At 37.7% G+C, this 16,549-nt stretch overlaps 1 protein-coding gene across 1 annotated transcript in view; it reads right to left on the bottom strand.

Moving 5' to 3' along the window:
* The window catches only part of LOC131984693 (thrombospondin type-1 domain-containing protein 7A-like), a 117,834-nt gene that overhangs the window by 67,225 nt on the left and 34,060 nt on the right, over positions 1 to 16,549 (bottom strand). Inside the window, exons 2-3 of the mRNA XM_059349610.1 lie at positions 3,612 to 4,839; positions 552 to 800 (exon numbers count right to left, since the gene is read on the bottom strand). Coding sequence (XP_059205593.1) covers positions 552 to 800; positions 3,612 to 4,839 — 1,477 coding nt within the window. The remainder of the gene's footprint in view (positions 1 to 551; positions 801 to 3,611; positions 4,840 to 16,549) is intronic.

Here is a 16,549-nt window from a genome sequence, read left to right as displayed (position 1 = left end):
TTACTTACACTGAGCAATTAAACGCAACACTTTTTTTGCTCCAATTTTTCATGAGCCGAAATCAATGTTCTAAAACTTTTTCTATGTACACAAGAGGCCTATTTATCTCACATTTTGCTCAGAAATTAGTTTAAATCTGTGTTAGTGAGCACTTTTCCTTTGCAGAGATAATGGTAATGGACCTGCACTTATATATCGCTTTTCTAGTCGCTTTGCGACCACTCAAAGCGCTTTACACTACAGACTGCGCTCATTCACCCTTTCACACACACATTCATACTGGTGGCAGAGGCTACCCTAAACAGTGCCACCTGCCACCATCGGGAATTCATTCACACACAGATGAACGCAGCATCGGGAGCAATTTGGGGTTCAGTATCTTGCTCAAGGATACTTCGACATGTAGGCTGCAACGGTCAGGGATCGAACCACCTTCGGTTAGGGGCCAACCAACTCTACCAACTGAGCCACAGCAATCCATCTTGACTCAGGAAACTAGCAACGCTTGTGCTTTAGTTGTATAACTCCTTCTCTCAGTATCCAGTGCTTACACAATGCAGGGTGGCACTCTGTCTCCCTGGGGGCTGCAGGGCTCCTTCTCCTCAAGTTCAGGACAATCTGCTCCTTCGTTGATTGGGAACTGGCTCACTTTTCTGGTGCGAGTGCGCTCCCCCTTGACCCCGTTGGGGTCATAACACTCCTTGGAGCAAGTTGACCATTCAGACCATTCAGTGACATCACAGTCTTTGGTCATGACGCAGGCCTGGAAGGTCACTGGGAACGACTCCTGGGAGCAGAGGCTGAAAGGACAAAACAAAATACCTTAAGCCACTTTAAGTTACACTACTGGTCAAAGTTTTAGAACACTCCAACTTTTCCAGAATTTTATTGAAAATGATGCAGTTTAATGTCTCAGTGTACTCTGAAATTAATGCATGTAACAAATAAACAACTGAAGTTAAAAAATAAATCATAGAATCAGTTTAGAAAGGAAAATGTATTCTAAACTGTTGACTCATGGAAGTAGCCACCTAAACAGATAGAACAGCTGAACACACTCGTGGCATTCTTTCTACAATGGAAATCAAATATTCTTCAGAAAGTTCCCATAAATGTGGAGCAACTTGTAGGTTGTAAGTGATCAAGAAAAGTTGGGACACCTTTAGGAATTGGTAGCAACTTAGCAACTTTCAAGGCTTGATCAACCTCCGTTGCTGCAGAACTGCTTTTTTCATTCCTTGTTCCCTGAAAAAGGCCTTTTTGTATAATTATGAAATGTACATTCTTTTTCAGTTTTGGTTAACCTTACCTTTTTTTATTTACCTCTGGCAGTTCACCACTTACCTTTGTACCCATTCTAGCTGTTCATTGGAATTGAACTGCTTGAATTTCAATAAAGAATTGAAAAATTGTGGTGTTCTAAAACTTTTGACCGGTAGTGTATATTTAGGATATGTCATGTAACAGTGAGTATAAAGACTAGCTTGCAGAGAACATTAAAACTAGACAAAAGACAAGTTTCAAAACACTTGTATTGTAAACAAACCGGCATGCTAACTGTACACATGGTGTCCGCCGCTGATCGTAAATTAACCGGCATCGCTAACTGTGCACATAGCATCCGGTGCTTGTTGTAAACAAACGGAGGTCGCTAATTGAACACATGCTGCTACTGAAGCACATACACACTTGTACTGCTACAGAGCTAACTGTTAGCCTGTTAGCACTGACTGTCCTGCCTCTTAAAGGAGCCACGTCACTCCAGTAGGGGACGCATTATGACACAGACTTTTTGTGTTATTTCAGTAATACTGCAAATGTTTGATAGGCAGGAATTGCCAAAAAATCTCAGAAACAGCTGTTTATATATTATTTATAATATATAAAAATATAATATTTATTTCACATTTTGCAGTTTCTGTTAACAGAGCCTGAGAGAATTTTATTTATTTTGATTGTAGTTTATTTATTTATGTTTTATTTATCTATGATGTTTTAATATTTATTTCCCACATTTCAATTCCAATGTTTAATATTTTGAGATTTAAAAATGCATTGCTGTGGAAAAGGATGTACCTAACAATACTATACCTTAAGTCACTTTAAGTTATATTTAGGATATGTCATGTAACAGTGAGTATGAAGACTAGCTTGCGGAGAACATTAAAACGAGACAAAAGACACGTTTAGTTTTATTCTGTCATTGAGTTACTCAAAGATTAACATTGCAACTGATATGACCTGCTCCTGTATAAATGGCCTCATACATATATTCTCCTTTCATATGTGTACATTGTGAAAGAAAAATGTACAGTTCAATTAAAAGCTGATGATGATACACATGGTACTTTCAAACATTCATTCCTCCTCTCATCCTGTTGTCCAATAAATGTATTAGGACAACCTCATGTGTTTATTGGGACTATGTTTATCAGCAGAGGCTCATATCCACAGGGCCTGGGTCTATTAATGGTTATTTGCTGCAACAAGCTCAGACCTACACACAGCCCCAGCGTATTTGGCTGAACTCATACATGTTCATAGACCGGCCAGAGCTCTGAGGTCTAAATGAGTCATACCTGGATGCGCTTAAATGCAGCTAAAGGCAATCGATCTTTTGCAGTTGCTGCCCCTAAGCTGTGGGACAGTTTACAGCTGCATATTCGCTCGTTAGAGACTTTGGACATTTTTAAATCTTCTCTTAACCCTTTATCGGGCGAAGAACTGTATTTGGTAACTTCAGTGGATATCGTCTCTCTGTGAAGTCGTAGAACCACATGGATTTGTAATATTTCAAGAAAAAAGTGAGGACAGAGGAAAATCTACAAGAAAAAAGTTGCAGATCTAAGAGATTTAAAGTGGCAAATCTGTGCGAAAAAAGTCACAGATTTACGAGAAAAAAGTGAAAAAACCCCCTCAAGAATCTCATAAATTCTCGTAGATTTGCCACTTTAATTCTGTAAATGTATTTGTCAAAATATTACCCCCCTCCCCCGGGTCCGTATGTTTTCTTTACGCATTCTGGCTGTATGTAATATCCTCCAATATTCTCTACGGTGGAAATTTGGAATTTGCAAGTATTTCAATGAGTGCCCTATTAAGGGTTTAAACTATTTTTTTTTCTCCCAGGCTTTCGAACCTGTGTGAAAAGAAAGTTGTTTCTGTGTGTTGTATTGTACATCTCATATCATATATTACTAGATGAAATTGTCTTTTTCTTAATTTTATCTTTGACGTTATTGTTATTCATTTATGTATCTTTTGGATTTTTTGTTATTCATTTATGTAAAGCACTTTGGTCAACCTTGGTTGTGTATAAGGTGCTCTAGAAATAAACGTCTCCTTGACACAGTCACAGACCGTAATGACTCAACACTTCATGCTCACTATTATATTAAATGCTCTTTTGTTTCTTTTTACATGAATGTAGACTGTGAAACTTATAGGATTAATAAAACTGTCTAAATCTTAACACTGAAACAAATTTACTAGCCTCTGAAGAAACTAAAGACAAACCAAAAAGGAGAGTATACCTTCAAAATGATACACATAATCATAGATAACAAGCATGTGAGATGATACATAAGGGAAATTAATTTGACTTATCTCACCTGAGAGCTTCAACATTCCCACTCTTATGCACACAGGAGACTTCTCTGGTCTGGTAGCCAACCTGCAGGTCCCAGAACTTTCCTCCTGGTCGGTTCTGATGGTTTCTGTTCCTCTTTTTTTTAATGAGTTCTCTGGTCTCAGGATCCTTCACTTTACCCCTCTCCCCTAACCTTTCCCGGGCTTTCTCTCTCATTTTGTCTTTCTTCTCTTTGTTTTTAGCCTTTTTCTGTTGTTTGGGCCTGTCTGCCTGTCGGGATGGCCTGTCTGGTTTCCGGTTTGCCCTGACCAGTTTTCTGTTGGCTCTGGATAGTTTGCGTCCATCTCTGGGCCGTTTGTCACCCTCTTTGGATGCTTTGTCTCCTTCTTTGTGCTGTTTGTCACCCTCTTTGTGCTGTTTGTCGCCCTCTTTGCCCTGTTTGTCACCCTCTTTGCCCTGTTTCTCACCCTCACTGGACAGTTTAAAACCTTCTCTGGACTGTTTGTCAGCCCCTTTGGATGTTTTTTCACGCTCTCTCGGCTGTTTGTCACCCTCTTTGGGAAGTTTATCACTTTCCTTTAATGGTTTATCACTCTCTCCGGGTGGCTCGTCAGCTTGTCTGGCTTGCCTCGGCATCGGGACCGAGCAGTGACCCCAGGGTCCAACCCTGAGGCTGTAGAGGCTCTCCTGTCCGTCACAGGCCCCTGGCTGGCACGTCTGAAATTCTGTCAAGTTTGGGCAAGCTGCCCCACCAAACAGTGGCGCAGCCAGAACAAAGCGGATCCGGTTCTGTAAGCCTATCCCACAGGTTTTAGAACAGTGAGTCCAAGGGCTGAACTCAGATACCACACAGTCCTGGGGACAAGGGATAAGACAGGCCTGCTCCAGGCGTGGTTTGGGCTCAAAATATTCACATATTGTATCCTCGGCTGGGTTGCCATTGGCTTTCTGAACACAGCCCACCTCGCGGGTCTGGATGCCCTCCTCTCCCCGGGTGCACACAGTGGGCCGCTGCACTCCAGCACTGCGCATCGACACCGGGACACACTGGTTCCAGGCTCCTAGCTGCCAGTCGTACAGATCTTTGTGCCAGTCGCACACTCTGAAGCAGGTCTGCTGATTGTCTGGCCGTTCTGTCTGGTTGCAGTTTGTGTGCAGGGTGGTCCAGCCTTCAGAGTGGGCGCACCATACCGCCCTGCTCTGGCTGCCGCCTGGTCCACACTCACTGCCCATACAACGACCCCATGGACCTGTAAAGAGCAAGACAACAGAAAGGTAAGGAAAGGATAATGTGTATTACAAGCTTGTCTTTAATGCACTCAAAAAAGCAAACTGGGTGTCTGTTACCTTCTCCTTAGTCTAACATGTAGCTTCTTCTAAATAAAATGATGTTTTGTGGTTGAACAGTTTTAAAACATGTAGTTTTAGCATAAAATGCAACACTTCAAAATTTACTAGAATGCTTTATGTTAAAACAACCTAATGAAATTGCTGAATATAATACTCTGTTTTAAAATGATTTATTTCCTGAATAATTACTATTATGTTCATTTTCATATGATAAAGGTAATCTTTTAGGCTAAACCACTTCAACCTAACTTTGTTTTGTTGGTTCAGCACAATTAATTCATGTACTGCACTATTTTAAAAAGTAGTTGTAACTACCCTATTAAATAAAGTAACTCTTAATAATGTCATACATGTTTAAATGGCCCAAGAAAATTATGTTATTATGTTACAATTACCCTTACAAATCTAGTTGGACTGACCCCTGGTAATTAATTAACAGTAATGCAAATACATCATGTTGACCCGACATATTTACATTTTGTTCACTCAACAAAACTGTTTCTCGCTAAATTAAAGCATTTTATTTAAGTGGAAATTATTTCCATAATTTTATTTCGTTCTGGGAACAAGTTCTTTTTTTGAGTGCGAGCAGTCAAACAGCCAGACAGCACACCAAATTAGCTAGACATATTCAGAAGAGAATATGAAGGTAAACAGTAATGTTATGATGCAAACGGCCCATTGTCAGAGCCACGCATACACCGTCTCCCCATATTATTATTTATAATTATTCTATTTTATGTTGTTACTATTTATTTATTGTTACATATTATTGACTATATACTGTACTATTATTACAATTATATACCGTCTAGTCACCATAGCATTGTTGCCATCATATCATCAGTATAATTACCATCATCTTGCCAACCATCCTACCAACTGATCTGCTTTTTTTTAACTTGTGTCCTTGTTCTATTCTGTGTTTTTTTCTATTGTTGTTTTTATTTATGCTACCTCAGTATCTTATTCTATTGTATTTTATTGTATTTTATTGTACTTGAATACCGGACTGCTATGACAACCGAATTTCCCTTTGGGGATGAATAAAGTAATCTATCTATCTATCTATCTATCTATCTATCTATCTATCTATCTATCTATCTATCTATCTATCTATCTATCTATCTATCTATCTATCTATCTATCTATCTATCTATCTATCTATCTTTCTATCTATCTATCTATCTATCTATCTATCTATCTATCTATCTATCTATCTATCTATCTATCTATCTTATAATTATAATACAGGGATAATTATAAGGAAGTAGACCAACACTTTTAGGTTTACCTCCAAATAGTGTGGTTTACAGGTACGTGCTATTGTGGCCTGGACAACAGTCTATTTTCCCATCTTTGGTTGAGCTGCCCCTCTGGAGGTAAAAAAAATGATTGCTAATGATTGCTGCATTTAGACCAAATTAAATTGTCATATAACCCAAACTTTTTTTTACTATTTGATTGTCATGCCTCTGTGGGACACGACCTGAGATGGGAGTGGCCTCGGCCAAGAGCTACATATCTGGTCCAGCTCTGAAAATCAAAACAGACTTGCTTGTTGCTGTTTTGAGGGCACCAGGGGGGTTTTCCATCAATGTAGCTAAACACACCGGCTTGGTTGAAAAGCCCAGTTAGAATGAACACCAACTTTCACTTCAGGCTAAAGCCTTTCTACTAATGCAGCTCAGCGTGTCTAGTCAGCATGAACTCAACCAAGACTAGACAAGCCAGCATTGTCAGCCAATAAGATGTCACAAAAAGAGGTGAAAAACAGCGCAGCTTTTTGCTCGGCGGCCGAACAAACGATGCTGTTGGAGCTTCATGAAGAATATAAAGTGACAGTCACAATAACACAGTGGTGGTTCTACACAAGGGCTTCTTCACAGGGGCCACTGCCCCTGTGAAGAAGCCCTTGGCCCCTGCTGTGGCCCCTGTGTCAAATTAATAATAAAATGATCAATTTATAACGATGAACAACGGAACAATTCTAACCTTTTTTTTGGTCAAACAATATCTCATTGTACACAAAAGGTACTCATATATATATATATATATATATATATATATATATATATAAAGATCACTCTGACTGTACTGCACTTTCAAAATAAAAAAGTGATTGTGATATATATACATATATATATATAAAGATCACTCTGACTGTACTGCACTTTCAAAATAAAAAAGTGATTGTGATATATATACATATATATATATATAAAGATCACTCTGACTGTACTGCACTTTCAAAATAAAAAAAGTGATTGTGCACAAAAATGAGAAATGTCATTGTCATACAAAAAAATGTATTTTAAAAGTTATTGTTGGTGAGTCTCATTATTTAAATCAATGTATTTGTATCTTCCAAATATACTTAAATGAGATGTTTAAATGAGGTAAAATAAAGATTTTGAATGTGCTAATATGCCCCTCTGATTAAACACTGGCCCCTCCTTGGCCCCCACAGTAAAATTGGTCTAGAACAGCCACTGCAATAACAGACAATACTGCTCCATTAACAGAGCCAGGGAGATAGCATGGTGAAACACTGCAGACTGATTAAATGCAAGAGTAATTCAATCCTACGTATTGTGTTATTTGTAGTTGTTAATAATTTAACAATTAGATACAATAAGAATGGTTATCTTACATCTGGTCTACATCTGCACATCTACAGGCCTACATCTGTTATTATTCAGTATGCTGAATAATAACAGATGTAGACCTCTGCACAATTCTGCTGTAGGCTCACTTAGGAGAACTCACAACTACAATCAATTTACAGTTAATTGGCCTAACTGGGCGAAATAACCCTGTCCTATATTAATTATTCTGTTATATCTCAGCAGGAGAAATGTGAACAGCCAGAAAAGGACTTGGACAAGTGAAAACATAATGATGTTTCAGTCTTCATTCTACAGATTGTGTATGATAACCATGCACCTTGCTGCAGAACACAGCTGGAACAACTACAGCAGCAGGGAATGCTGAAACTGAGACATTAAATAATAATTGGCAACTACATAATCAGCTACTCTTTGACACGTTTTCTTTCACAGGATGTCGGCTCGATCTACAAGCGGCATATGCTTATGGACACTGAAAACCAAAAACTTTATATGGAGACAAAAAGCTAAAAATGTAATAAATTAAGTTAGAGATAAAGAAACTAGAGAAGTCAAGTCAAAGTTTATTTATAGAGCACATTTAAAAACAACCTCAGTTGACCAAAGTGCTGTACAGTTATTAAAATAGAATAAATCATACACAAATAGGTATAAATAAAAACAATAAAAACAATAAAATACTAAAAACAGTAAAACAATAAAATAGAATAGAATAAAATAGTAATAAAAGCTCAATCCAAAACAGAGTTAGAGATAAAAAAGACAAATAAAAAGGGTAAAAACAAGTAAAAAAGAAAGCCAAGGATTCTTGCCTAGCTGGGACTGAACGCCAAGGAGAATATGTAGAGAATGATGTAAGTATACATTTTACCACAGCAGCAGCAGAAGGTTTAGACTGGATTTAATGTCAGGTTTTTTTGTCTTAACAGCTAGAACAAAATGAATGAAAAAAGGACTATAAAACTTTTGCACGCTTTTCTTAAATTATACATGTTTAGCTTTCAAATAAAGGGTTCACTCCAAAACAAAAGTTGCATTAATTAAAAAACGGATTAACTGAAATAGGTGTGTAAATTCATGCCTCCTCACATCATACGAAGAAAAGGTCTAAACCAGACTGTAACATAAAAAACGAAGTCTAAACTTTCAGCACGGATGTGACAAAAGTGACGAACCCGCGAAAAAAACGTGACGGAACTGACAGTTGGGAATTTGTTTCCACCCGTCAGAAATAAATTGACGCACGGCTAAAGTGAGCTTGTCTGTTAGTCTGCCCCGGAGATGGCTAGTTTGACGGTATAAGTTACCATGGTTACTGAGCGGGGAGTCAAATAAGCCACTTTAATGGAACGCATCTCTCCCTTAAATTAGCGAGATTTATCAAAATAAGCCAGGCTTTGTGGAACTAACAACAATGGTAGCTATAACCAGTGTGACGCTCTGTACAGTTCATTTGGCTATGTTTGCATCATTTCATGCAATATTGGCTTATATTATGCAATCATTTAAGGAATGACAATTTGTTATGTTCAAATCAAATTCAATTTCCTACTAAATGTATTCATTTGAAGTAGGCCTATTTCCTTAGAAGCATTTTTTAAAGTTGGAAGTAGCTTAATAGTACTAATACTTACTAAATCAAATATTTCTATCACTGATAAATACACAGTATATTGTATCTGTGCATTGTACTGTAAATAAGTTTTACCATTAACATAATGTTAAGCGTGTTTTTCTGTAACCAAAAAGATCTAGTTCAGAATTATATTCATGATTTCTTATTTCATTTTTTATTTGTTCTGTATTCTAGAACATCATTTTTACATATAAAATCTACATATACCCTACTCCAGTCTAACTCCAGGGCTTCATCAGGAATCACTGAGTCAAGCCTGGCAGAATTTATGATAATTCAACTGGCTAAACTTACGTGTTCAGTTGTCCAAGTGCATTCTTGCCAGTGAGAGATGAAAGTAGGCGATTCAGATAATCTGGATCATCTTTTGGCCTGTTACAGCCAAAGGTGTTCCCTGTCCCATTTTTGTAGAGGTTTCCTAGATCTCAGCATTATTTTATTAAGTGCAAGGTTATCATGAACAATAGCCAACAAAAGCTAGACCCAAGCTGTAATCAATCAGAATGACTTACTATTTTATTAAACCATTTGAATTGTTGTATTCAGGTTCAGGCTACATCATCTGTAACTGTAGGTGAACTTGTTGAGAGAGTCACACATTCTTAACAACATCAGAAAAACAAAAAAAATAAGAAGTGTGCAATGCAGAAAGAGCTTAAAAAAAGGTCCAATCCTTCCGAAATGGCATAAAGGCTGTGGTATTCTGTGCAAATTACAGAATGCAGAAGAAGAAGAAGAAGAAGAAGAAGAAGAAGAAGAAGAAGAAGAAGAAGAAGAAGAAGAAGAAGAAGAAAATAAATAAAAAGTGGCCATCAACCGCTTGAATCAATTTCCCAGGGATAGCAATTTCCAGCTTGCTATCTCTCACGTTCAGTACAAACATTCATCAAACAGCATCGAAGAGATTTATCAGCCAGTGAAATAAATAAATAAATATTCCATATCTAGACCAGTGAGACAAAGTCTCATCACTGGGAGTCTAAGCGAATCAGAATTGACTGTGGCTCGTTCCACTCAATAAAGGCCACTGGAATGAAACTATTTCTATCATGTTTTTTTGCACTTGGGAATCTTTCTTGAATCTTTGCCCAGGAAAAAAAGAAGCTGGAATTCATTGTGCAGAGATTGACACTCATAACACTGAACGAGTTATCTGCTGTAACTGTCTAGTGTAGAGAAAGTTTGGGTTAAGCTGTGATTCTCCAATAAGTTTACTAAACCATTTCACAATCTGGTTCAGAGAGTTTCTGAGAAAGGTTTACAAACCATGACACCAAAGAAAAGATACAACTGATTCAATAAAAGCACGATAAAATAAGTCATCACGGACAGTTTTTTCAAACATTAGTTTCTCAATTTGTTTCAAAATTCAATTGTGAGTCAATAAATGTGTTTAAAAGATATTTCTACAATGGTACACATTCTATAGTTTGGTCCTAAATGGAGGTGACATCATGTATGTATACTTTTTTTCTAAAATCAGTTAACATATCTTTGGTTTAAGATGTGTTTCATTTAAGATAAAAATGCTCACTTGAGAAGTCATTTGGTGAAGTTATTAATGACCAGACAGTCGCTTTTTTTTTCCATCATCGTGTAGTAGGCTGACTATGACCACATTTAAAAAGAAAAAATATATTTGCATGGTCTTTAGAATTGTAAAAAAAAAAAAGAATCAAAAAAGTTATAAAAACAATTAAGAGCATGAGCAAACTCTATCAAACTCAGTATCACAGTTGAAGCCATCCAGAGCGCTCTTTGATTTTTTGAGGCCTGCTGTGGTTTTAATGCTCGTCCAGGCTGTGCCAAGGTTATCTTGTTTTCTAGTTCAGAGTTATTATAATTATGTTTTTCTTTTGAATTGTTAATTTTTAGCTCCCTGGTAGTGGTTTGTATGTCCCAAAACTTCTTTTTCTACCACTTGAAATGCATCACTTATAGTAACTTCAAAAATAGCAACGATGATGAATTTGCTGGTAATAAGACCACAAATGTGACAAGAAATTGCAATCCTACGATCTCGCCTCACACGCCTACAGGCAATTAAGAGTCACCGATTAACCCGACCTATATATATCTTCAGACTGTGGGAGGAAGCCAGGAGAGAACCATCTATCCTGAGCTTGAATGTCTGCTCAAACTTTCATGGTTCAGATTACTTTTTTTATTTTCACAGTGAAACAAAAATCCTTATTCTAGCCGACTGCAACTCAAAATAACAAACCTTCTGCAAAAGAGAACATGCAGCAAATGATCGAATCCTTTTGTTCTGCTCAACATGTTTTTTGCTGAGACTCTCTTACTGTACACAGGATCATCGAGTTATTGTCAAGCAAACAGCTTGAGCCTGTTTTCCTAACATGTAAAACCAGAGGATGTATTTATGTATCCAGAAAGGTGTTTCGATTTTTTTTCCTTACAAGCTAACACATTTTTATTTTTATTTTTTTATTCCCTACCAAGATGGCAAAGGTACATCCTCATTTATCTTCAATAAAGATCTAAAGAGGCTCTCTACTGAAGTCATTATGCTACTTGAAGGGATGACAACTTTTGTTTAACATAGCATGGTGTGATATAATATACTGATCAGACTGAGGAGGGCTAACTGCTTCCAGGTTTGCTGTATTTCGACTCTGGCTGGCCTCTGGTCTTTGATCTGCAGATGCCATGATCAAAAGAAAGAGCTTGTGTGGACATGAAAGAACAATGGGTTGCCAGCTTGATGAATGGTACAGCATGAAAACAGGTTTTTCTCCAGGATTTTTCAGCCCTCAGCCACACACAGTGCATTTGTAAGATCCAGACCTCACATGGTAAGGGCTCGATGAAGAATTATGTAGAATACAGCAGTAGTTCTCAATCTTTTTGAGTCGCGACCCCCAATTTAACATGCATGTTGTCCGTGACCCCCGCTCACTGAACACAATTTCACACGCACAGTTCAGATCACCCAAAAAAGAAACAAAATGACCAAAAAAGACACAAATTGACCACAAAATGATCAAAGAAGACACAAAATGACCAAATAAGACACAAAATGACCAAAAAAAGACACAAAATGACCAAAAAAGACATAAATTGACCACAAATTGATCAAAAAAAGACACAAAATGACCAAAAAAGAGACAAAATCAGCAAAAAAGACACAGATTGACCACAACATGATCAAAAAAGACACAAAATGTCCAAAAACAAGACACAAAATGACAAAAAAGGAAACAAAATTATCAAATACATGGCTAATTATTGGGGAAGATAGTGCATGTTTTTTGTGGAATCACCATATTTTCACTCAAAGAGACATAACTGGACACAGTGTCTTTAAGAGCATCCAAGTCTGAACAAGAGTTTTTATTTTTAATAAGTCTCAATCTGTACAGTCAAAACACTCATGAAGTTCCAATGGAGAGTCATCAGTCCAAACAGGAACAACTCGACATTCAATTTTTCTTGTTTTTAAGGCTGACTGATAGGTGGGCACCAAATGAACAGTACAGTGGTCAGATAAACCCAGAGGAGCCATTGCTTGGGATTTATAAGCTCCATTAATGGAGCCATAGCATTGATCCAGTCCTCTACCTCGTCTGGTAGGACAGGAGATGCATTGTGAGACTTGGACATCGAACAGTGATTAAAAAAAACATTACAAAATTGAGAGCGTCCGGACAGATAGACTGACGGTGGTGCACAGTTTTTAATAGAGTTGCTGTTGCGTTGTCCACATTTGCCTCAGGGTGACCAAAAAAGATACAAATTGACCACAAAATGATCAAAGAAGACACAAAATGACCAAAAAGACACAAATTGACCACAAAATGATCAAAGAAGACACAAAATGACCAAAAAAGACACAAAATGACCAAAAAAAGACACAAAATGACCAAAAAGACACAAATTGACCACAAAATGATCAAAAAAAGACACAAAATGACCAAAAAAGACAAAATGACAAAAAAAAAGACACAAAATCAGCAAAAAAGACACAAATTGACCACAAAATCAGCAAAAAAGACACAAAATGACAAAAAAAAAGACACAAAATGTAACAATATCAGGAGTACACACCATTTTCCTCACAACCTTGCACCATTAGGTGTTCACATACAGGCCCACCCCCCCACCCTGAGATTTGTCAGCTGTCCATCACGATCCACGGCTAGAGGTGCCCAAAACCATCGGTTTCAAGATCAGCATCAGAATCATAGTCGTTAAGCCAAGTTTCAGTGAGGGAAATAATACTACTAGCTGTGTTTGTACTCAGAAAGGAAGTTAACCCACACTGAAAAAAAAGATTTTTTTGGCCTTGTAATTATTATTTCAATCATCTGTACAAATTCTACAAAGGAATACGAATTCAGTGCTTTTACTTTTAAATAGCAGTTTTTCATGTAGTGCATTACTTAGTGATTGTTTGTTATTATGTGTCCTCAGTTTTGTATGTAAATTGAATCATTTGTTCCAAGTAATATTAATTAACCAGTCCATTGGCTTAATTAGTTGATATTCCCAAGTAAAATGTAATTGAGGGACATCAGCGAATCTGCAATTTACTTGTGCATTTTCATAAAGAAAATAAGTGGTTCTATTAAAAAAATATTACTTAGAAACAGCCTGAGTGAAGATTACAAACCCTTTCTGTGTGGAAAAACTTGCCTAGCTTTTTTTAAGTATTTCGGTGCACGCTCAAAGTTCGTCAATTTTGTGCCTTAACGACTGAACGTTGGTGAGTATGACAGAGGGCAGATGAATACGGCACTGCTGCTGTCTCTGTAATCTCTGCAGCACTCCTCCTCTCCTTCCTCACTTCCTTAAATGAGGAGCCCGAATTTCGCTTATGGTCCCGTTATCCCTCTATACGTAGACTGCCCACCTACACACCCCACAAACACAATTATAACGTTTGCAGATGACACAACAGTGGTGGGACTTATCACAAATGTCGATAAGCCATCCTACAGAGACGAAGTCTGCTTATTAATAAAACGGTGTGCAGTGAACAACAATTGCTAAACATCAAAAAGGCAAAGGATCTCCTCAGTGACTTCAGCCGGCAACAAGAGGAGCAACTGCCACTGAGACTAGGTGAAGAAGAGGAGGAGAGGGTCCCCAATTTTAAATCCTGGGAACCCACATCAGCATGGACCTCAATGAGACCGTAAAGTCCACTGTCCTGGTGAAAAAGACCCAACAGAGACTCTACTTGCTCAGGACGCTGACAAGGAACAACCTCTCTGCAAAAATCCTGGAGTCTATCTAGAATGATGATAGCATTCTGACATATTGCATTATTTTTTATTATCCTTCTTACAGCACTTTATTAAATTATTCTATCTTTATGAGTGGGAATGTGATGTATGTTTGAGCAGAGTGATTGAAACAGTTTTATTTTGTGAGAGACAGCAAATCTCGTATGTGAACATGCAATGACAATAAAGGCAAATCAAATCAAATCATGATACAAACTGCGTGCAAAAAGCCACAATGCAGAGCCAAAGTGCCTCTTAATTTAAAATGGTTGCAATTACAATCAAACAACCAGAAACGGATGGTGAAGTGATTTTGGCATTTAAGGGGAACAATCTAAACTGAAAGCCACGTGGCACCTATCAACCCTACTGCAGACAACGATGCAGACATTCTATTGTTTTTATTTGTAAACTCAAGATTGCAACCAGTGAGATCATGCTACCGCAGTCTGTTTCTACATAAAAGACATCAAATACCGGGAGTCCCGGTGGCATACCACAGAGGCCTACTCCTCGTTAGCAGGCCGCTCAGGTTCAGTCCGACTCAGAGCCCTTTCCTGCATATCGTCTCTGCCTCAATAAAGCTATAAAATTGCCGTAAAATGTATTTTTTTTAAAAATACATCTAATTACCTGCACTGGCACCGATGGTTGACCTTGAATATACAGGTACATCTCAAAAAATTAGAATATTGTGAAAAAGTTCAGTATTTTTTGTCAATTATTTCAGATAGTGAAAATTCATTACACATAGAGTGAAATATTTCAAGCCTGTAATTCTTGTAATTTTGATGTTTATGGCTTACAGATAATGAAAACCCAAAACTCAGTGTCTCAGAAAAATAGAATATTACATAAGATCAATAAATGTATCTTCATTTCTATACACTCCGTACTTGGTTGGGCTCCTTTTGCATGAATTACTGCATTAATGCTTGGTGGCATGGAGGAGATCAGCCTGCTGAGGTCTAATGGAAGCCCATGCTGCTTTTATAGCCTTCAGGTCATCTGCATTGTTGGGTCTCTCATCTTCCTCTTGACAACAGCCCATAGACTCCTATGGGCTTCAGGTCAGCCCAGTTTGCTGGCCAGTAACACCATGGTCATTGAAGCAGCTTTTGGTACCTTTGCCAGTGAGGGCAGGTGCCAAGTCCTGCTGGAAAATGAAACCAGCAGCATCTCCAAAGAGCTTGTGGAAGCATGAAGACTCTAAAATGTCCTGCTAGATGGCTGCTATGCTGACTGTGGACTTCAGAAAACACAGTGGACCAACAGCAGCAGAGGACATGGCCCCAAACCACCACTGACCCAGGACTCACATATTCAACTTTTTCACAATATTCTAATTTTCTGAGACACTGAGTTTTGTGTTTTCATTATCTCTAAGCCAGAATCATCAAAATTACAAGAAAAACAGGCTTGAAATATTTCACTCTATGCCTAATGAATCTATTTAATGTATGAGTTTCACTTTCTGAAATGATTGACAAAAAATATTCAACGTTTTCATGATATTCTAATTTTTTTGTAACTGTATAACCTTAAATGGGGAAATATCCAAAATTGACACACTCTCATCAGGGACACCAAATCAAATCAGTTTTGTGTGAATGTCTGAGGATTTTTTCCTATAATCTTTTCCATTTCTATTGCCCTCCTCGTGATCACCATAAGTCAATATGGGGACCACATTATTAAAGTATTAATATTCAGTGAATGGATGTTGAGGCCATTCTAATTAAGCCACTCTATATAATAAAAGCTTATTAAAAGTATCATACCAATCGCATAAATTGGCATATTATGAAATTGTCCAAGCAGGTGAAATAAAGAAGAGGGAAGCTTTTGCTGAATGAGAGACGGTGCAGACATGTGCAAGGTCAAAAAGAGACCTTCTCCGTCTGGTGGGGAACAAAGGGTGGCAGCAATAACAGTGGTTGGGGGGTTGGGAGCCTTAAATGTCACCGGAAGTGAGATGAGATGAGATATAGCATAAGAATAGAATCATAACATAAGGTCTCACAGGAAAACAAGAACCTTCTGTTTATTCAAGCCGAGTGTCAAAATATGTTTTACAAAAATGAAATACATTCAA

Source organism: Centropristis striata, chromosome 14 (genome assembly GCF_030273125.1).
Source record: "Centropristis striata isolate RG_2023a ecotype Rhode Island chromosome 14, C.striata_1.0, whole genome shotgun sequence".
Classification (NCBI taxonomy): Eukaryota; Metazoa; Chordata; class Actinopteri; order Perciformes; family Serranidae; genus Centropristis; species Centropristis striata.
Note: the sequence above shows the minus strand (reverse complement) of the source record. Positions and strands in the feature narration are given on the sequence as shown.